Source organism: Triturus cristatus, chromosome 8 (genome assembly GCF_964204655.1).
Source record: "Triturus cristatus chromosome 8, aTriCri1.1, whole genome shotgun sequence".
NCBI lineage: Eukaryota > Metazoa > Chordata > Amphibia > Caudata > Salamandridae > Triturus > Triturus cristatus.
The window spans coordinates 220,644,271-220,667,854 of record NC_140591.1 but is presented as its reverse complement, the minus strand read 5'-3'; the positions used below and the strand labels follow the sequence as shown (position 1 = coordinate 220,667,854).

Here is a 23,584-nt window from a genome sequence, read left to right as displayed (position 1 = left end):
ATAAGGCTCGAGAGTGGGGCCACACAACCCACCTGCTCTTTACATTAAAAACAACCGTGATGGCAAATAGGTTCCCAAAGGCCTTTTAAGGCTTGTGGTGGGGGGGCTACGTGGCTTCTCTGCTTTAATTATTAAAAAAGGCCCTGGGGGATAGGATCCCCAGGGACTAATAAGGCTTTGGGAAGGTGACCACACAGCCCCCTCCCCCTTAATTGAACTAGTAGCCCTGAGGGATGGGGTCCCCAGAGCCTAACAGAGCTTTGGGAGGGCGGCCATGAATCCCCTTCTCTTTTAATTTAAAAAAACGGTCCTGGAGGATGGGGTCCCCAGGGCTTATAAGATTCGATGAGGGGGGCTTGTGGACCCCGGCTCTTTCAAAAACATAAGGTCCTGTGGCCAACCCCCCACCCTGCTGCACATGGCTGAAGGCTGTGCGTGGCGGGTGTTGGCTCTATATATGGTAATAAAATATTACTTCACGTTAAAAAAAACCTAGAAGCTCACTGAAAAAAACATAGGTTGAAGCAATGTTATAGTTAGGTGTGACAAAAATATCTGTTTTTGTTTTTTTTAAAGTTAGACATTCACTGAAAAAAACCAAAGGTTAAAGTAACGTTATAGTTAGGTGACTATGTCAGTGACAATATTAATGTTTTGAAAAATGACAGATGTTCGCCAGTTATAGTTAGCAGAGCTAACTATAATTTGCGCCCCTGCCATAAACTGCTTATGACTCATATATCACATCACTCATGACATGTTCTATAACATCATTTATGACATCACGGATGACATCTCAAATTACATCATTGATGACATCACTGATGACATCACTGGTGACATCATCCAAGCTTCTTTTCTGTAATATGCAAAGTCATAAGCAGCGCATGCCGTGTGCGCAAGTTATATTTAGCTTTACTTCAAAGCGTTAATGTTGTCACCAATTTATTCACCTAAATGTAATGTTACTTTAACCTTTGTTTTTTTGAGTGAATATATAGATATACAGATATAGGTAGATGGGGAGGGGTTTAACTTACTTTGATTATACTTACCTTGCGTGGTAAAGGCATATGCTTGGTAAAGGCATGCATGGTAAAGGCATGCATGGCAAAGGCATGCCTTATAAAGTCATACAACACTTGCTGTGTACCATAAAGAACAATGCCAACATATTTGCAAATTATTTGTTTTGAAAGTTTGTCATATTTACTTTAATTTCATATACATTTTATAAATATTTTGGAGAGTGTCAATATTAATATATTAAAACTAAGTATGACTTACCAGACTGAGCACCATAAAAATGAGTTGAATCACATCAGTGTAGGCTACTGAGTACAGACCACCCAGTAATGTGTATATGATCACAGTGCAAGCAGATATGACAATGGCCACATATCCTTTAACATCTAAAATAACACTCACTGTTGCTCCTAAGGTGGAAAATAACATAAACCTGTGTCACTGTACTTGCTTGAAATAATTAATGGCATATGAACTTTAACCATTTTGAACACCTTAACATCTTTTATTGCTTTGTTAACATAATGTCATTCCCCCATTCACATATTTTCAGATATATTTCTGTGGTAACTGCTGTGCACACCCTTCTGCTGATATTGGCCTGAGCAGGCTGGTTTGACACTCTGCTCACGACAGTAAGTCTGTGCTGTTTCTCCAACCTGGCTGTACAATACAGCCAGGTTGGAAAAACCTAACTGCGCATGTCTTGTGTGGCCAGCCTAAGACGGCAGGCCAAACAGACATGCAAAGGTAGTAGTGCACATCATTCCGCCACTGCTCCCATGGCCCAGCCCCACCCATTCCCAAACACATGCTAGCTCAGCCAGCACCTGAAAATTAAAACTATATAGTTTTATTTTTCAGCTGCTGGCTGAGCTGGTGGGGAGACACTCCTCCACCATTGCATAGGAGCCACCGCTGTTTCAAGTTGAACAAAAACAGTCCTGTGTTGTTCACAAGAAGTCTATTAATGTATTCTCATAGAGGGACACTGCAACACAGGCAACATGTTTTATTTCACTACAGTTGCAACTTCTTCACAGCAAGTATCAATAAGGAGTTCTGTTTTCGAAAGATGACCTCATTGTGGGAGGTAGATAAACTTGGATTATTCCATGCAGTACTCTCAATTAGTTCATAGTCCCTTATGATTGTGTTTAGACTATCACAAACTCAGCAAGTTCCACTTCTTCAGTATTTACACAACCAATGGAAACAAAGGCCATGACATTAACGGAGAAGGATTTTAGACACAGGCTCAGGTCAATAATTGTAAAGACCCACATTTATCTGCAAGGGCTTTAATAAACCCTAGGTGTAACACAAGAGTCTTGGTGGTATTTATTATAGCATTGATGCATTTTGTAATTCTGATAACTATATTTATGTGGGATATGTGTTTATTTCTTTAAAACTATAAATGAAAAGTATTAACACAAATATTATTAACCCTACCCCATAATATGTTTTCTCAATATTTGTGTTATTTTATTATATGCACACACCATTCAAATAGATAGATAATGCATAGCATGCTCTTATTTACCTAAAGAAGCAAGGATAGAAGCAAACCAAAATATATCTCCCAGCAGTGGTGGTATGAAGAGAATGCTTCCCATGGTATTTCCATAGGTTTCCTGGAGAGGGTCCATCATGGTAACATACTTTTTCGCTCTCATGGGTTTTATGAAAAACAGGCCACCTAGCAAAAAAACAAAATTGTAAACTTTTAATGTAATAATTAACTGTAGTGCTTCACTGGTAATTACTTTAATATAATACTAATACTAAATAATTATAATAATACTACTACTGCTAATACTACTACTACTACTACTACTACTACTACTAAAACTAATAATAGCAAATAGGAATCACAATTACAATTATGCCATTTTATTTCTGGCTATTAACAGCTTTTCTGAACACACTGAATTACCAACTCCATCATGGAACTACTAGCCTAGCACTGCACTACCACCCATTGCTACTACACTTACAACCTTTTCAACCACACTTGGAGCTCATCATTTATATACCACCATGTTAGACTTGTCAGCTTTTGGGTGTTCTTTCCCCAAAACTTTGTCTTTGCCTCCCCTTTTTGCTGACATTCACTTTTATTGACCTTGGGACTCTGTGTCCTTTACCACTCCTAACCAGTGCTAAAGTGCTCTCTCATTTAAACATTGTAAAATTGGCTTACACCTGATTGGCATATTTTTTTTACTGATAAGTCCCTTGTAGAGTGGTATACCATATACCCAGGGCCTGTAAATTAAATGTAACTAGTGTGCCTGCAGCACTTATTGTGACACCCATTTAAGTAGCCCCTTACAATCTGTCCCAGGCCTGCCATTGCACCCTGATTGCAGTTTTAAGCTTCAATTTGGAATTGGCACGATAACCCCCTTGCCCAGCCTTAAACTCCCAACCTATTGCATATAAGTCACCCATAAGGTAGGCCCAATGTAGCTCAAAGGGCAGGGTTCACTGTAAATAAAAGGTTGGTCATATACTTTTAAGTATTACATGTCCTAGTAGTCAAAAACTCTTCGGTGAGGTCTACATGTCACAAGGGATTACTTATTACATTTAATATGTGATAACTATTGATTGGGAACAGGTAAGCATTTCATGTTTGGTGTCTGAACAATTATAATTAAAAATATAATAAGATTTGATGAAAACTTGTGAGTCACCGAAATGCTGCGTTGACTTTTTTGTAGAGTTTTTATCTATGTGTATGAAGAATTTAGATTTTAAGCTATATTGGGAGGAAAGGCAATACATTCATCCTATGAGTATGTGATTGTCGGAGGGACGGTTGGAAACAGAAGCGAGGAGGCCGTAGAGGTTGAATAGTGTAGGGTTTTATTGATGACAGTCAATAAAAGTAAGCAGGATATGATTTGCAGGCAGACAAAGAATAGTAGGAAACAGTCCCGTCCTTAGACGTATCGTAGACTTGTCCCTCAATGTGGTCTCCCCGGGGCTCCTCTGCAGTAAGGTTAGACAGGCCGTCCTGTAGTTCCTGGTGCCCTCTCTGGTATGGTTCGCTTCGGGGTAACCAACACGCTCACAGAAAAGGAAAAAAACAACAAAAGAAACAGCGGTCACTGCTGTGTCCTGCATTTTTGGGTACACCGTCACCACCCCACGTGCGAGCTTGGCAAAAACGATGTGAGGAAGGGAGGGGGGGGGGGTTTCTGCTTCTATATGGTACAATGGGTGGTGTTTTGATGCGTTAGGGATTTTGCGGGCTTTCTTGCAACCCCCTCTCATTACTTGTGGGCCATCGGTAGGGAAAACAGTCTCCCAAGAATTCCCCCTTCCCACCCCACTCCCGTACTGTCCCGGTGGCACCCGTTACATACCGCTGTCTGCCACAACTCTCCTGAGTTGTGGTGGCTCGTGCGCGTCCCCCGGGCTCCACCACTCTTCGGTCCAGATGTCGGGACCCTCCGGTTCTTCTGGATAAGTCTCCTGGGTATCCTCTTGAAGGGTAGCGGCGTCCTTGCTCTCTTCGGCGTCCTCTCGAAGGGGAGTGGCGTCCTCGATCCTTTCGGCATCTGCCTCCGCAACCTCCAGCTTCCTTACAATGGGCGCGCCGATTCCATCTGCTTCTGGCTTTTTCTGCCTCCTGTGACCTCCGGGGCCGCTACCGGATTGGTCAAGCCCTTGTGTTTAGTCACTTCCAGGGGGAGAGACTTCCGGGTCAGGTGCAGCGTACTGTGGGGCGGGGAAAAGACTCAGTGTTATGTCGGCTTCGTGGCTACCATTATATGGACGGTAAGGAACCTGGTTAGTAACCAGCTGTTTACCCCTGTGGGCCCGCTCCTCCTCCTCACATCGATAAATTGTGCTTTTTATAAATTAATTTTAATAATTTTCCATGATTTAAAGTGCAGTACATTTCTCATATCTGTCTATTTTTGAATTTAAACCATATACTGTTTTTTGAGTAAAACATTAGTTCCTTCTATAACACCTATGCCAGAGCAGGGATATATTAAATTAGACACTTGGTTCATGGTAAGTAGTTTACCCTTTTGATTTTAAATATAGGGACTTCTGTATGTTTATTGTATTTGCACCCCATCCCTTTGTTCAAACATTGGGATAACTCCCTTCTCTTCAAGACACATAGCAATACACCATCTCCCCTTCACATTGCAGGGCCACCGTCAACACCCCTTGCAGAGCAGTCCCAGCCACTCTTCACTGATGATGAGGAGGACAACCCCAGCATCGACTCACAAGTCCTCCTAGACATCATTGACATCATCCGCGACTCACCTCCAGGACCAGAGCTGACCAGCTGCATCGAGGAAACCCCACCCATCACCCAAACCACCCAGCAGGAGGCACCCACGGCCCAAGCAGTCTCCCAAGACCCCCAGGAACAACACATGGCCTTCCAATGCCGTGTGCTGGAGGCCCAGAGGAAGACGGCTGAGCAGGTGTGGGTGGGGTTCGACCTCATGGCCACCAAGCTGGACGCCATCCAACGAGCCCTGAGTGACATTGCTGGAGTGATGACGCGGAGAGAAGAACACCTGTTCGCTCAGAGGGGCACCAGCGATACCAGCCGTGAGCTGGCACACATGCCGAGGCTCATGGAGGACATGGTGTGGATGGAGGCGGAAAGGATGGCAGCCACCGCTGTACATCAGCGAAATGTAGCTGGGATCTACCATGCCCTGCAGATCATCATCATGGCATTGCTGCCACAAGGCGTGGTGCAGATGAATGCTGCTGCCCCCACACCATCCACATCTCCGCCCCCTGGTGTGCCATTGCCTCACAGTGCGGAAGATGTATCCAGTCTGGCACCTGACGTGTCTGTGGCATGCAGTGCCTCAGCCGGTACTGCAACACCCACAGGTGGGGCAGAGCACACATCCGGGGATGAGGACGTGGATGGGTTTGTGATCAGGAGGCACTAGAATTCATTTCCACCACCTGGCATGTTTCTGCTTGGTGCCGCACATGGCCTCATGACCTTCCACTGACCCCTGATACACTCCGATGCACTCACCTTGGACAGCGACATGGACTGCCATATCCTGTTTGATGACCAATGACACGGCGACCAGACTGCGGACTGTACCCTTCCTCTTCTGCAGTACTTGTCATCCCCGGGTGGACTCTGGCTGGCCCTCCACAGGCTCATACTGTGTCGTGTGCTTGGCTTTGCCCTGTACCGCTCCAGCTGCAGAACTACACTGGATGTGCAATAAACATCCAGTGACGTACTGCTGTGTCATGTCTTTCATCATTCATGTATGAATGTGTGGATGAATGTAGGGACAGTGATGTCCCTTGCGTCAATGATGCTCATCCTGTGGGATGCCAGTCAGAGGGTGCTACATCGCATATTGTGTACCGGGTCCCGTGAACGCTACAACAGGGACACATGCATCAGTCGCTTCCATGTCCGGACATGGACTGAACCACGCCCAGAGCCCACGAGTCATTGTTTCGAGCCCTGCGCTGGTCCGGCGTATGGCAGGCCAGACCACTCCACTTATGCTCCGAGGGGGGGCCCTCATTGCTACCCGTCACAGGCGTACTCGCTGGTGGTGCGCAGGTCACTGGTCTAGTTGTCAGCATGACACAGACACTCCCTGAGGGCAGGTTTGCACGCACACCACACCCATCCGGCACAGGTGTCACAGGCCATGTGAATCCGCCAACATAAGGGGCCGACAACGTCACATTCCCCTCTGCCGGTGGTGACTGGATGATGGACGCTCCACGGTTCTCAATAATAAAGGGCACATGAGTTGTTGCGCACAGGGTTAGTGGCACCCGAGGCCTTGCGGCCATCACGGGCCTAGCACCACATGGCGCTGACTGGGGTTGCACAGGGTTATTGGCACTTGGAGCATTGCGGCCGGCACAGGCACCCCGCCACTGGACGGTGACTTTGGGTGTACTGAGTCAGTGGCACCTTAAGCTGCTGAGCGGGTGTGCAGCCTGCGATGATGCCCAATCCCGGTGGTCCGGACAGCTCAGGTTTTGTGTGCCCTGCTGGACCGCAGTGTAGGCCAGAGCCAGCGGGCAGCGCGAGCCCACTTCCACGTGGCGTTGCTTCCGGGATCCCAGAGTTAGTGGCACCCATTGGGCTAGGCGGGTGTGCAGCCTGCGATGATGCCGTGTGCACTGGTATGTCCGGGGCTGCATGGTGTGGAGGGTGCCATGTCCGCGGGCCCCGGGCTTGTGGCTTGCAGCGGCACATGGTGGGACCTCCTGTCTGCATGCCGGTGGCGGAAGGTGAGCAGTGAGGCCTGGGTGTGCATGGGCAGGCATGCTCCAGGAGGGGCTCGGGTGCCTCTGCCTGGGTGTGCATGGGTGGGCAGGCGATGTTGTCTTTTGCAATTGTGTGTATTGTGCCAATCATGTATCTGGACTCTGTTTCAGATGACAGCTCTGTCTCAGATGTGTGACCTGGTGTACTTCTATACATACCGGCAAGTGGTTGGAGACACCCCAGTGGCAGCAGGTGAGCAGTGTGGCCTGGGTGCGCAGGGGCAGCACTCTCTCTCCCTCTCTTCTTCTCTATCTCTCTCTCCCCCTCTCTTCTTCTCTCTCTCTTTCTCTCCCCCTTTTTTCTCTCTCTCTCGCCCCCTCTCTTCTCTCTCTCTCTCTCTCTCTCCCCCTCTATTCGTCTCTCTCTCTCTCTCTCTCTCCCCCTCTCTTCTTCTCACTCTCCTCGTCTCTTCCTCTCTCTCTCTCTCTCTCTCTCTTCTTCTCTCTCTCTCTCTCTCCTCCTCTCTTCTTCTCTCTCTCTCTCCCCTTCTCTTCTACTCTCTTTCTCTCTCCCCCTCTCTTCTTATCTCTCTCTCTCTCCCTTTATTCCTCTCTTTCTCCTTCGCTCTCTCTCTGTCCTTTGATGTGCGCAGGACACACCTTCTCATCATGATTTTTGTCTTGCAGGCTGTGACCTACTGATTGTCCCGAGGGGAGCCGCCATGTGTCTTCATTTCAGTTCAGTGTTCATGTTAATGAAGTTTCATTTGTTGCTTCGAAAGTGAATGTGTGATGCTCATTTTTGTGACGACACATGCATGTCACCAGTTGTGATTGTACGACATCAAGCGGATTATTTTGTACGTGTTTAGGTGTAGCTGGTGTGTCATGTCTTTGGTCAGGGGGGTGCCGAGGAGGGGGGGTCCTGGGGGTGGTGGCGGCGGGTGTTGTTGCCCTTTCGGCCCTCCGGGCTGCATGTTCAGTTGCCCGGGTGCATCTGTTGCCCTTCCGCTGTGGCTGTGGGCTGTGCTCCCTTTTGTGGTGCAGGCTGTGGTCTGACTTTGCACCAGGTCAGAGCAGGTGTTATTTTCCTGCTGCTAACGCGCCTTATAGCCTATTTTGTGTTCTTATCGCAGTTCTGGCTGGTTGTTGTGAATGTTGTGGAGTGGTGTTGTCGCGGCTTTTGGCACGGGAACGCCTACTCTGCATCTCATTAGGGATAGTTGCGGGGGTCATGTGTGGCGATGGTGTTTGCGGCTGCTATCGCGGGTAAACTGGTGCTGTGGGATGTTAACACCAGCTTTGGCTACAATAAAGTGCCGTTAGCTTGGCAATAGATCCTTGTGAATATCCCCCAATGTGTCGGGCCACTATACAACGCCGGGGCAGGCTTACGGTCTAGTTTTACAATCTAAGTGACGGCTCAAATACACTTCCGGGTCATCTTCACAACCGTATCCGGTTGATAGGAGATCCCGAGAATACGAGGAAAGTCTGGCGTACTCGCCATGGGTAAGATCTGCAAGGGGATTATTCCTGTATACATGATTTCCTTCTTGCTGATGTAACTAGTCTTTGGCTTACATTGCTGCATTCATTGTTTTGGATTGGAAGATAGAGGTGCTGAACATGGCAATTATGGAGATTTTTTGGCTGAGATCATCTATTGCTAGTTGGATAAGGAAACGTTTAAGAGCAAGGAGAAGCGGTTTAATTTTATCCTTTTTGGCTAAGAGGTATCATTGAGTATATTAATGGGGTGTTTTGGATTGTTTAAGGAATAGACAGTTTCACTCTTTCTATACAAGTGCGGCAGGATATGCCAAACCATAATCACAGGCGTTTGCTGTAATTTTACAGACTCACAGCACAGGAGAAATAAGAAATCACAGTCATAATGGCACAACTAAATAGTTATGACCTACCGGGTCGGAATTATCACTGGTTCAAAGGTGAGCTAGATTGGTATTACCTATCGTGTTATTTTAACTTTGCAACGGAAATTTCCATATGTCTTTACTGTTGGAATACTGGTTTTAATTAGAGCACCAATCCTCTCATTTACCATAGGTCTAAGCATCCACTTCGCTTGCAGCAGGTAGGCTGTTGCACGTTTGAGCATTTGAACTTGTATATTTGCTCGAGCACCAGTGCAGTTCACCTGAACATGCCCCACATTGATATTTCAACATATTTTGAATCTTAAATTCACCAATCACCCAGCGTTGGTTTTAAAAGCGCATCACCCACCTTTCACCAGGTTCTACTTCGTTCACTCGTACCACTAGGACTTTCTCACAATACAATCAAAACAGCATTTAAGGTTCACGTTTGGCCTCCTCTTTTCCCTCTTGCTTTTGTTTAAGAATAAAGAACTATTTGATATAAAGTGTTCAAACTCACACTGTTTTCTTGGGTGCTTCTCTCCAAACCCTAGAACACCTCTGGCACACCTTGTATTGTGACTTTCTATATAGGTGTGTGTTATATTGTTGTATAAACTTTGGCGCCATTAATGTATCTATGACACTAGCTATTCTCCATGTTGTCTTCAGCCCTGAAGAAGTCTCGGGTTTTACAACCCATTGACAAAACACGTGTTTGCTGGCTTGTTCGGGAACACTTCATTAAAAGTGAACATTACAAACTAGGGACATCATCGTCTTCATTCGTGAGCAACAGAAACTGTGTTGTACTGTTCATTTATTTGCGTGTGCATAGGACATGTTGCATATACCCTTGGTGGTGATGCTAAAGATGCCCAGATAGCCAAAATCCAAAACGTGGGGTGTAGAAAATATTTAGCTAAAAACTGCTTTGAGAACTGAGGGAAGACCGGGAACCAACCTGAATGTGTTTCCCCTCACTGTGCATCACCAGATGGCCTGATTTTGCAGCAGCTCCTTCTACATTCTTCTTGCAGCAGAAACTCCTGTTCAGTGCCCCCTAGACAAAGGGGTATCTGGCCTCCTGGAATTCTTGTTGGCAACAGTATCCTGCCTCGACTTCCAAAAAAGTGACTAAGGGCCTCATTACGATGGCGGAACACCCGCCACCGACAGACTGTCTGCGGCAGGCCTTCCGCCATCGTGCTGCTGTTTTCCCCCCGCCAAAACATGATGGAGGGGGAATCGTTGGTGCAGCACGGCGGTTGTAAAGACTGTCCGCAACGGTTCCACAAGGCGGTCCCTTTCCAACCGCTTTGCAGAACTAAACCATAGGCTGACATTGCGCCGGTGACTTGCAGACACCACCGTAGGGATTAGGATATCCCTTTCATCCATTCGTTTTCGGCGGCCAAACCGCAGCAAAATGAATGGCGGAAATGGATGGGCACTGGAGGGCACTTATGGTGCCCCCCCTACATATCCCTGCACTATGTGGCATGGCCTCCCAAATACGAAATGATCATTGTAATGAACCCCTAAGACTGAATGTAGAAATCTTCACTGCGACTTTGTGCAACATTTCCTTCTCGGACACTTATTGCAGCCTTGCCCCGTTGAACCTTACATTCGCAGAACATTTTCTTCAAAAAGTCCGAAGGTAAGTGCCGACTGGGCCCTATCCACTTCTTTTATTTGACCTGACAGTTATGGTTCCCCTTGACAGGGATTGTGGCTGTTGCTTGAGCAGGGTTAATACTCCAGTCAACCAACAATCCAATTTCTCACACACCACCTCAGCTGTATTCCCCTCTGCCTAGAGCTAAACAACCACTCCACATCTGTGTTTCACACTACAACCCAGCATCCTGATACTGATACTGCTACATGCTACAACTGTACTATCCTCCCTATGCTTACCTACCACCTAATGCTACAAACTTACCACAGTAAATAAACTACTACCTTATAGCACTAAACATTCACCCCAACACACTCAAACCTCACAATCAATCAATCCATCAGGACATTTGTAAAGTGCAGTACTTACCCGTGAGGGTCTCAAGGCGCTGGGGGGGGATGTTGCTACTGCTCGAATAGCCAGGTCTTGAGGAGTCTTCTGAAGGTTAGCAGGTCCTGGATCTGCCGTAGGAGGACAGGGAGGGTGTTCCAGGTTTTGGCGGCGAGGTGGGAGAACGATCTGCCGCCGGAGGTCGCTCTTCGGATGCGGGGAACTGTAGCGAGGTCGGCGGAGCGGAGTTGGCGGTTGGGGGTGTAGAAGCTGAGTTGTCTGTTGAAGTAAGCTGGTCCGGTGTAGTGGAGTGCCTTGTGTGCGTGGGTGAGGAGCTTGAAGGTGATCCTCTTGTTGATGGGGAGCCAGTGCAGGTCTCTCAGGTGGGGTGTGATGTGGCTGCGGCAGGGGATGTTGAGGATCAGGCGAGAAGAGGTGTTTTGAATGCGCTGGAGTCGTTTCAGGAGTTTGGCTGAGGCTCCTGCGTAGAGGGTGTTTCCGTAGTCCAACCTGCTGCTGATGAGGGCCTGGGTGACCGTTCTTCTTGTTTTGGTGGGGATCCACCTGTAGACCTTGCGGAGCATGCGGAGGGTGTTGAAGCAGGAGGACGAGATGGCGTTGACCTGCTTTGTCATGGAGAGAGTAGAGTCGAGGATGAACCCTAGGTTGCGTGTGCGTGGTCGGTGGGTGTTGAAGCTGGTCCCAGTGCGGTCGGCTACCAGGAGTCGTCCCAGGCCGAGGAGGTGGAGCCGAGGATGAGGACTTCCGTCTTGTCCGAGTTTAGCTTCAGTCGGCTGTTCTACATCCACTCAGCGACAGCTTTCATTACTTCGTGGAGGTTGGTTTTGGCGGTGAGGGAGTCCTTGGTGAGGGAGAGGATCAGCTGGGTGTCGTCAGCGTAGGAGATGATGTTGAGGTCATGCAGTCGGGCGACGTGGGCGAGCGGTGCCATGTAGATGTTGAACAATGTTGGGCTGAGGGATGAGCCCTGGGGTACGCCGCAGATGATCTCGGTGGCTCCGGAGCGGAAAGGGGGGAGGCAGAAGCTCTGGGTTATGCTGGAGAGGAAGGAGGTGGTCCAGAGCCTTGTCTTGGATCCCAGCTTCGTGGAGGCGTGTGCGTAGGGTGCGGTGGCAGACGGTGTCGAAGGCAGCGGACAGGTCCAGGAGGATGAGGGCCACAGTTTCTCCACTGGGGCCCTGATGTCATCGGTGATGAGGGCAGTTTCGGTGCTGTGGTTGCTGCAGAACCCGGACTGGGATGGGTCCAGGATGCTGTTCTGCTCGAGGTAGCGGGTCAGTTGTCTGTTGATGGTCTTCTCGATGACCTTCGCCGGAAACGGGAGCAGGAAGTGGGCCAGAAGGTTTTGAGGTCCTTGAGGTCAGCCTTGGGTTTCTTGAGTAAGGCGTTGATCTCTGCGTGCTTCCAGCTCTCCGGGAAGGTCGCTGTCTTGAAGGAGATGTTGATGGTTTTCCGGAGATGGGGTGCGATGGTGGTGCTCGCTTTGTTAAAGATGTGGTGTGGGCATGGGTCTGATGGAGATCCGGAGTGGATGGTGCTCACGACTTTGATGGTGTCGTCGTCGTTTATGTTGGTCCAGGCGAGCAGGGGGTCGGTGCGGATGGTGGCCGTGGGGATGGAGGGCTTGGTGGTTGTCAGGGCGGTCGTGACGCTGAAGCTGTCGTGGATGTCAGCGATCTTGCGGTGGAGGAAGGTAGCAAGGGAGTCGCACAGGTCTTGCGAAGGTGGGATGTCGTTGGTGTTGGAACTGGGGTTGGAGAGTTCCTTCACGATGTTGAAAAGCTCTTTGCTGTTGTGTGCGTTGTAGTCTAGGCGGTCTTTGAAGGAGGCCTTCTTGGCGGTTCTGATGAGGTGGTGGTGCCTTCGGGTGGCGTTATTGTGGGCTGCGTAGCTGTCCGGTGTCTGTTCACGGTGCCATTTCTTCTCTAGTTTTCTGCAGGTTTGCTTGGAGGCCTGGAGGTCATCGGTGAACAAGGTGGCTTTCTTGTTGGCGTGTCTGCTGGAGGGTTTCTTGATCGGGGCGAGGGTATTGGTGTAGTCGTCGATCCATTGTCTGAGGTTGCGGGCAGCGGTGTCGGGGTCGGTGGGGTCGGTGGGGTCGGCGGGTGGGCTCTGGGCGAGGGTGGTGGTTAGCTGGTCTTCGGTGACTTTGCTCCGGCAGCGGCGGGGGATCTGTTGGGTGTGGTGGTGCGTGGTGGGTTTCCGGAAGGTGAAGTGGATGCAGCGATGGTCGGTCCAGTGGAGTTCGGTGGTGTGGTTGAAGGAGACGTGGGCAGCTCTTCACTACTACCTCATGCTACCGAACACAACCACAATACAAAATACGCTGCCAATAAACAACAACTGAACAAAAACAATACATCAAGGCACTATCCCTCTCACTCCACCACACAACCAATCCATAACACCACAGTACCCACCCCACCGAGCAATTACCATCTCCTCCACAAAATCACATCACCACACAGCACCATGTGTTCAACAATCACCAAAAATGGCCACACTCCATCATTGTACTCTAAACCAAACACTGAGATATCCCTCAAGTGCACCACAGTACCACCTACCATCACCATACTAAGAAACCCCACCAATATACTATTATTAGAACAGCAAGAAATGTAGGTTACATTGGCACAATTAGCATAATTCCGGTAAATTCACATTACACTTGTTATGCAAAATCCATGAAATTTTCGTTATTATGCCACATCATGTAATTACACAAAGTTCAGGATAGCAATTTAACACAAATGTGCAGTTCAGCACTGGAACAACACAAACAACAGAGCGCAAGCTGTTTTTAGTGCAAAAAGCATCCCCATGTCTAAGGTGAACATTAAGACACATTTTGCACTATAATAAAGTGTCCGATTGCAGTTTTGAATCTTGAGTAATTATGTACAATTTTGTGTAATTTTGCTGAAAGCAACGTTAATAAGAAAATGGAAATTAAGCACATTTTACTGAGGTACCCCACCAGCAACACACTATCACCTAGCAACTCCACATTCTCACCTCTCACCAACAAACTACACCCTCCACCATCACATTGCCACATTCTAGTACTGGTTTATTACATCAGAAAGCAAAATTACGCCTACCACTACTCAACCTCCCATAAAACTACAATATTATCCCCACACTGTACTAAATTGCACACTGAATATGGACTGTAGGTGAAGAATAGCAACAATAAAATACCAAACTAACACCATACCACAACAGACCACAACAAAACACCCGAAACATCACAAACATTACAACACAAAACATTAAACAAAACAACAAGATGACAACACTACAGCAAAACACATCATAGCACAACAACAGAAACACAATAACACACAACCCTATAAGACAAGAACAGCACACTACGCAATTCAACACCAAAAACGTACAACAGGAAAAACAGCACTACCCACAACAAAATAGGTAACAGTACAACAACCTAATAACTCATAACAGTGCAATCCAAGAACAAAACACACAATTTAATAACAGGCAACACAACACAATGATAACAACAATAGAAAACAATACATGCCCATAACACCAGAAGATAACAGCATATCACAACTATATATGGCCACACATATAACACAACCACAAAAATAATAGCTACATACCACCCCAACAAAATGAAATACATCTACACACAATACAACAGCACAACACCAAATAATAACACAGCATCGACACACACAAGATATCACAAAATACACAGCTACAATAATAGCTCGACAAAACAAAAATTATAACAGTCAAATTCAAATTTCAAAGCTTTATTTGATTATTAAAAAACAATCATAAAAGCATACATTGTTAAAATACAGAATAAAATACAGAACATACATCAGATATTACAGTAAATGAAGCAGCTTAAATGGCATCAAGTATGTCGGCCAGACAATCTAATGTTTATAGAAAAACCACGGTTAGAACACCAGGCTTTTCCTATGGGAGACAGCTTTTAATATAAAGGTAGCGGTAAAAAAACAAATGTCCAAAATATCAAGTCCAAATAACAGTTTCATCGCTTGGGCAGTAGTGAACACAAAGTATTTCTTAAAAACATGTTTGAGATAGTAAAGACGAAGATGCAGATAAAAAGGGCAAATAAGCATAAAGTGCAATGTGCTTTGCTTAGTTGAGCCATCACAAGGGCAAGGTGTTGGGCTATAAATTTTCATCTGTGAAAAGGCCACCAGGTTATGGGCAATGCCTAATCTCAACCTAGTGAGAACAAACTGGTGAGATTGTTTGGTAATGGCTTTTAAATACATAGGCAAGCCCGAGACAACCGACATGTTAGAGTGGTAAAAAACATGGGTTGACGAGAAGCTACATTGAACACTACGCAGGTTAGATTTGGTCCCTAGAAAAACGTTTTTAAGCTCCTTTTTAAGCATAGTGACGGCACTCAGGGGCTCATCAAAAATGTCAAGATTAAAAATTTCACTGTAGGAAGATGAAACATAATTTAACCAGGGGATCTTACGGACATTATCCAACCGAAGACAGTCTAAAATGATTTGCCTTGTAAATCCTGTCTCATCCTTAGCCCAAATTGACCTCCAAGCCATAAGAGGTCTCAATCCCGTTAGATCTGTAAGATAATCAAGGCCCACCTCTCTATGACTTAGTTCAGTAGATGCCGAGGAGGGAAGGCAAAGGAGTCTTTTAAGGAACTGGTTCTCTGTAACTTGTAGATCCCTGTGTTTACAGTAGCCCCATATACCTGAACCGTATAAGGCAATAGATACACATCTATGCCTATAGATGTTTAACATGTCAGGGATACGACGACTGCCTAATTTGAATGCAAAGCGGAATACTCGAGAGGAGCTTTTGCCCATCTTGGCATTCACATTTAAAATCTCAGGTGCCCAAGTTCCTCTATTATTAAAAGTTATGCCAAGATAACAGAATTTGTCCACTACCTCAATTCTATGATTATTAAAATGAAATGGTTTAGAACGTTTCATCCGTTTCCCGCAGGCCATAATGAAGGTCTTAGAGTTATTTATTTTTAGTTTTCTCCCCTTGATAAAGTCGTAAAAATAATTCATAAGGTTTTGGAGTCCATTCGGAGTACGCGAGAGTAGAACCGTGTCATCTGCATATAGCAGGACCGGGACAGGGTGACCACCAACCTGTGGGTATCTGCATGTACCCTCTTCAATTCGGACTCCATGGAGTTTATAAAAAGGGAGAAAAGCAACGGGGCCAACACACAGCCTTGCCTTATGCCTGATTTGACCCTGATTTTCCTGGTACATTCCCCGGCCTGGCCAAAGCGGATCTGGGCTGATAGCTTATTATAAAGTCTGGCCAGAAAATATATTATTGCTGGGGGGGCTCCCATTCCCAATATAGTGGACCATAACAAAGTATGATCCACTAGGTCAAAGGCACTTGAGAGGTCAGCGAAACAGAGAAATAAAGAGCCCTGTTTCGCTTTAGTGTATTTCCCGATGATAAGATCGAGATTAATACACTGCTCTGTTGTCCCAAGACCCTTACGGAAGCCATATTGAGATTCAGCTAGAATTTTATTTTCCTCCGCCCATTCCTCAAGTCGCACCAGAAGGAACCTGCTCATAATCTTGAGTGAGGAATCCAGAAGGGAGATAGGGCGGTAGTTCTTAGCCTCTCCTCTATCTCCCTTCTTATAGATCGGTAGAATTATGGATTCACTCCAGGTGGATGGTGTACTATCCCTAACTGATGCGTTGAACACCTGGATCAGGAGCGGGCTCCAAAGTGCCAGGTTGGATTTATACAGGTCAACCGGGACCCCATCTGGTCCCGGTGCCTTCCCCCCTTTACTCTGGCTGATGGCCATTTCCACCTCTTGATGGGTAATACACAGGGATAGCTTAGGTTCATACAGGGCGGTAGAAAGGCTAGCACAGTCCTCCCTAGCCGAGTCAAAGATTTCTGTAAAATATAATACCCAATTATCTTCGCTAACCTGTGCTGATAATATAGGGAATTCTTCCTTTACAAGAAAAGGGCTATTGACCGTATTCCAAAAGAGCTTACTGTCACGCAATACTGCTGCTTTAGTCAAATCGTCCCAGGCAAGCTCCCTTAGCTCTTGTTTTCTACGTGTTAGGTACTTTTTGTATAACAGCCTGAGGTATATAATGGCCTCCCTGTCTCTGGGTTGTTTAGAAAGTGCCCGCTTAAGTTCTTGGAGGGATTTGGTACACGCATTATCAAACCAACCGGTAGCTGCCTTCATCGTTAAGCCTTTGGTGATGGTGAGGGATCTTTTTATGATGGAACCCAATTCCACAAAATCAGCTATAATGCACTGGGGGGAAGCCTCTGAGTCCAAACATTTGAGTATCGCTACAGACCCCATTTCTACAATTTTATGCTGCAGCTTCTCGGAATTATCCACACGCCATTTGATACGAATACCATTCTGCCTACAGGGGGTTAAGTCTTCTACTATCATACGCTGGATGTTAACCGGAACCCCCCAAATAGAAATCGACATGGTGATGGCATTATGGTCGCTACTTCCAAAATCTACAACAATAGGAACCATACAAAATGGAACAATATGAACAGAAACTAATAAATGGTCAATAACAGAAGCCAAGTTCATTCCTACAAAAGTCGGTACAGGGTTACTCTCATGGTCTGCAGCCGGGGAATGTATCAATAGATCCAGTTTAAGCATAAAGGAGTTGAGGGAGTCGCCATATGGTGAGTGTATAAAATGTGCCCGGTTTTCCCCATTATCCCCGTCGTACCCGCAAACTTTGGTGAAAGAGTGGGGGCAAGTATGAATATTAAAATCCCCTCCCCAGATGATATCAAGAGGTTTATGGATGCCTTTGCAGATGTTTCTCACTGCTACATCCAACTCATCCAAAACTGAGGTATTTGTAGCATCAAACAAATTGTTATAGTGGTTAATCAGCTGGGTTATATGGCCCCTTTTGTGTTCCATGCTTAAAATTTGCGAGTGAAAACCCACAGTCTGGTGCGATTTCACACGAACAGGGAGGTTCACAGAAAGTAGAGTTACTAGCCCCCCTATAGCCCTGCCCATATTAGACCTTTGTGCCGGGTTGTTATATGACAAAAATCCATCAAGGATGATATCAGTTGTTACCCAGGTCTCTTGTAAACATAAGACATCAAACTGGGAAAGAATTTCGCTCCAGCCCAAGGACGACTTTTGCCGGCTCCAGCCAGCAATATTCCAGCTAGCAAATTTGAAGCCGGGGGTACATGGAGCTAGTTCAATAACCTCCGGTATACTAGTAAATCCCAGTGATGGCCTGATAACTACAGGGGAGACTGTAGATACTAGAAGGTGGGGTGGGGCAGAGGGGTCAACTCACTGGGATAGTAAATGTGCAGGGGTAGGGGTGAGGGGCATTACGGGGGCTGGATCGATAGATATACTTTTACCCATAACTGCTATTAAACTATTACCAGTAGCAGGGGGGATGCAAAATGGGAAATATAATGTGGATAGTCAGTCTACTCCATCTAAACCGTTAAGACAATTAAATCGGTTAAAATCACAGAAAGGAGTCTCCGGAGACAACAGGGCCGGTCTTGCTTCATACCCACGGAATCTACCCCTCCGCTCAACCCTCGTCCAATTATCTCGGCCTTGATCATGGTGCAAGTGGATAGGGGTAAAGAAAAAAGACACTGGCAGCGTCTGGATGGTGGAATCGAAGGATCTATTAAACCCGGCACATATGTGCGAGACTGTTCTGGGGTCTCTAAAGCTCACCATGATACAGTCCCCGATTATAGTCTTTCTAGTTTTACCCAGCCAAGGTACCCTTCTAACCAAGATGATTTCATTATGAAGGTGGGCCGGGAGGGGTCTATTCCAGTTCAGCCATTAAATGACTTTATTTTTAAGAGATTGAAAATTCTCGGCTTCTCCAACTTCTAAGGGAGGAACACCGGCCAGGACTACCATGAAGCGGTTAGCTTCAGGGGGCAGGTCAGGCCTACATGGTCTAGGGACAATCTTATCAGGGGGTGGGGAAGCTATGTGGCCATTAGTTGTGGCCCCGTTAGTAGTGGTCATAGACTGAACTGGACCTGCAGGTAGCAAAGGGGGAATGTTAGAGTTGCTATTTTGAATCGGGGCTAGATTGCCCGTTGGGGGACGCAAAGGGGGAGCGGCATCATTCACTAAGGAGGGGCCTAGATTACCTAGGTTAGTAAGAGTGATTTGGGGGTCTGAAGAAGTATTGGACTTGGGGGATCTAGTAGCTAATATAGCAGCAGAGGTTTTCTCAATGTTGGCAAGACGGAGTTCTATGTGTTCCAATTTAGACTCTAGGGGGAATAAAAGGGATTTGAAGAGGGCTCCCAAAGTTTCTAAAGAGAGGTCCAAACAAGGTATGTGTTGAGAAAGGCCTGATGTGGGGTTGGTGGTATCATGTTTATGTTTGGCTGGTTTAGATTTGCCACCAGGTTTCGAGTTATACGGCCTTTTACATTTAGTTGCGACCCCTTCAATAACTCCATTTAGTATAGTATCACAAGTGACAACGGAGTCTGAGGGAGTGGGCACATTAGTATCAAGGACCATATCAATTTCTGGGAGAATTTCGTTAACCAAAATATCCAGATCAAGTGACGCCAAGTTGGTCACAGTAGATGTTGAAAAAGGGCCCATCGCAGCATTGTTAGTAGACTCTGTAGGTCGTTCGGGGGTTTTAGCATTAGCCAAAGTACCAAGGGAAGATCTTTTGAAGGCCGATAATTCCTTTGATAAACGCTTCTCAAGAACGTTTATTTCAGTGTCAATGAGGGTATTAGCTCTAATCAAAAATTTCTCCATACCTCCAGAAATGGGCGCTCCAGCTAGGGATGACTTGCTCCTTGTTTCACGACAAGACATCTCCCCACGCTAGAGATAGCAAAATGTAGCAGCAGAAGCAAGAGGGGGGCCCGGACCGGACAAGATCGGTCACGAACGGGCCCGCCCTTGGCCCGGGCTTCGCCGGGCGACACTCCCGCGCACTCCCGCGCAGCGGGATGCTGTATCCAATAAGTAGGGAGGAGTACGGTCTGTGGGCGGAGCAACAGGGAGAGCGGACCAGGTGATGTCTCTAGGTCAGGCAGGGTCTCCTGGGAGATGGAGTCCCTGCAACGCTCGCAGCCCTGATGCAAGCTTCCTGTAGGAGCCCACGGAACTCGGCTCCTTCTAGCCGTCCAAAGTGCCTCTGCCCCAGATCACGAAGCAGCACCCGCGGAGCGGGTGCTGCAAGGTCGGCAGGAGAGATGCCGAGAAATACAGCCACAGCCTCACAGGACCAAGTCTTCAAAGAAACACCCACGCAGGGAGTGCAGGCAGGCGGTAGAAAACCCCTCAGGTGGGCTGTGGGCGGAGCAACAGGGAGAGCGGACCAGGTGATGTCTCTAGGTCAGGCAGGGGCTCCTGGGAGATGGAGTCCCTGCAACGCTCACAGCCCTGATGCAAGCTTCCTGTAGGAGCCCACGGAACTCGGCTCCTTCTAGCCGTCCAAAGTGCCTCTGCCCCAGATCACGAAGCAGCACCCGCGGAGTGCGTGCTGCAAGGTTGGCAGGAGAGATGCAGAGAAATACAGCCACAGCCTCACAGGACCAAGTCTTCAAAGAAACACCCACGCAGGGAGTGCAGGCAGGCGGTAGAAAACCCCTCAGGTGGGCTGTGGGCGGAGCAACAGGGAGAGCGGACCAGGTGATGTCTCTAGGTCAGGCAGGGGCTCCTGGGAGATGGAGTCCCTGCAACGCTCGCAGCCCTGATGCAAGCTTCCTGTAGGAGCCCACGGAACTCGGCTCCATCTAGCCGTCCAAAGTGCCTCTGCCCCAGATCACGAAGCAGCACCCGCGGAGCGGGTGCTGCGAGGTCGGCAGGAGAGATGCAGAGAAATACAGCCACAGCCTCACAGGACCAAGTCTTCAAAGAAACACCCACGCAGGGAGTGCAGGCAGGCGGTAGAAAACCCCTCAGGTGGGCTGTGGGCGGAGCAACAGGGAGAGCGGACCAGGTGATGTCTCTAGGTCAGGCAGGGGCTCCTGGGAGATGGAGTCCCTGCAACGCTCGCAGCCCTGATGCAAGCTTCCTGTAGGAGCCCACGGAACTCGGCTCCTTCTAGCCGTCCAAAGTGCCTCTGCCCCAGATCACGAAGCAGCACCCGCGGAGCGGGTGCTGCAAGGTCGGCAGGAGAGATGCAGAGAAATACAGCCACAGCCTCACAGGACCAAGTCTTCAAAGAAACACCCACGCAGGGAGTGCAGGCAGGCGGTAGAAAACCCCTCAGGTGGGCTGTGGGCGGAGCAACAGGGAGAGCGGACCAGGTGATGTCTCTAGGTCAGGCAGGGGCTCCTGGGAGATGGAGTCCCTGCAACGCTCGCAGCCCTGATGCAAGCTTCCTGTAGGAGCCCACGGAACTGGGCTCCTTCTAGCCGTCCAAAGTGCCTCTGCCCCAGATCACGAAGCAGCACCCGCGGAGCGGGTGCTGCGAGGTCGGCAGGAGAGATGCAGAGAAATACAGCCACAGCCTCACAGGACCAAGTCTTCAAAGAAACACCCCAGTCAATAATAACAAAACACAACAATAAATATAGAATAACACCTCATAATAGCAGTGCAACAATAATGATAACACAAAACACATGACCAGTTGCACAGCAACAGACAGTAACAAAACAATAACATAATAATACAGCACAGCAACAAAAACACTAATACAACACAACAAAATACCAGCAACACAACATACTAAAAACAAGCTAAATACAAGACATTAGTACAAAAATAGCACAGAACAAAGCAATAACATTATAAATTATGTAGCACAATACACCTAGAAAACATCAGCAGAACAGTACAATTGTGGTGTGTGTTGTGTTACTGTTGTATTTTCGAGTTGTGTTTGTTTGTGTTGCTTTTGGGCTGTGTGTTTTTGTTGTGTTGTTGTGTTGTGCTGATATTGTGACATGCTCCTGTGTTTCCGTGTTGTTGATGTATTCTTGTGTTATATAAAGTCTCCATTAGGATATCTAGACATTTCTTAATAAAAAGCATAATAAATGAGTATCTTTCTATTGAAAGTAAGTGCTGTGAGTTTCTTCCCTTTTTGGGTAATTAGCAACGAACATGGAGCATACCGTTGTTTGTGAATAGTGTGTATTCTTTATAAACCAAGCATCATTCTTTGCCTGCCTGTAGCTGCCTGTAGTTCAATTTGATAGATAAGATGGGATGGAATGAGGCCATCCATGGTATCGTTTTGTTGACCATGAGCACAATTCTCGCCAAGGCAAAATTGCGACAACTCTTGTCAAACTGTTGAAACCCGTGGCATAATGGTGGCATACTCCTTCCACTGCCTTATGGTGGTATTTCTATATACATTGTGGACAGTGTTGGTGCAATGGTGTCCAGCCCTGGTGCAATGCTTACACTAGCATATTATTAGTAATTCCTAGCATTTCATGTCACTTCTTCCAAAACCTCAACCCAAAAGATTGTTGTGATCTGTATGCACTCATCCATGCACTCACCTACTCATTCACCCAGCTATACAGCCATCCATCTCTCAGTTATGTAACCATTCATCCATATATGCTCCCATTAACCTCTATATGCAAACACATACCCATTAATTGTCCTTCCATTGAATTATTCATTAATTTATCCTGTCACTCACTCCATTCAGAAGTTTACACAACTCAGATTCACCCATTTATCTATTGAAACACACAAAAACTTGTCAATCAGTGATGAAGCAATACCAATTATCAAGCACCCACACCTTCTGGCAATTGCTTATTACCGAACGGGCTAACATATTTGTGCCATATCGTAGCATTGAACAAAGCAAAGTTTACAATCACTCAGTTAATATTACACATTTTGTTGAGCTCCGAAGGATGAAGATGGGGTGGCACTCCCACAGCTGTTAACTGTGATGCTATGTATGGCTTTCCTTGAGAACCTATGTTGTTTATTTCCATTTCTGAATCTTATAACCCACTGCTGTGACATAGGAATAGTTGTTTACAAAACTGCTTACCCACTGTTGTTCTGGCATAAAGGCATTCCAGCTGAAAAGTTTTAAGTGGTGCACACAGCAAAAAATATTTCAAAAATGATGCTATGTGATAACGGTTCACCTAGTTTGACTGGTAAAGTGTGCTACACAGTATTTGTGGGCTGCCCGTCCCACATCTAGAATTGATAAAGTGGTTGATCAAGCAGAGAATTGCCTGAAGATACTGTGTGCACTACTTAAAAAATGCTTTGACAGTTTTATGACAATTCTTGACCATGAATGACACAACATTAATCAATGTAATCAAAAAAGAACCACATAGTCAAAAATGTGTATACATAAAC

General features: G+C 46.9%; 1 protein-coding gene across 3 annotated transcripts in view; it reads right to left on the bottom strand.

Annotated features, from left to right (window-relative positions):
* LOC146801870 (high affinity choline transporter 1-like) overlaps nt 1–23,584 on the bottom strand; it is a 275,265-nt gene that overhangs the window by 48,987 nt on the left and 202,694 nt on the right. For all 3 annotated transcript variants that reach the window (XM_085621396.1, XM_085621397.1, XM_085621398.1), the window contains 2 exons: nt 2,573–2,728; nt 1,288–1,436 (listed from right to left, as the gene is read on the bottom strand). In XM_085621396.1, the coding sequence (XP_085477522.1) occupies nt 1,288–1,436; nt 2,573–2,728 (305 nt within the window). The remainder of the gene's footprint in view (nt 1–1,287; nt 1,437–2,572; nt 2,729–23,584) is intronic.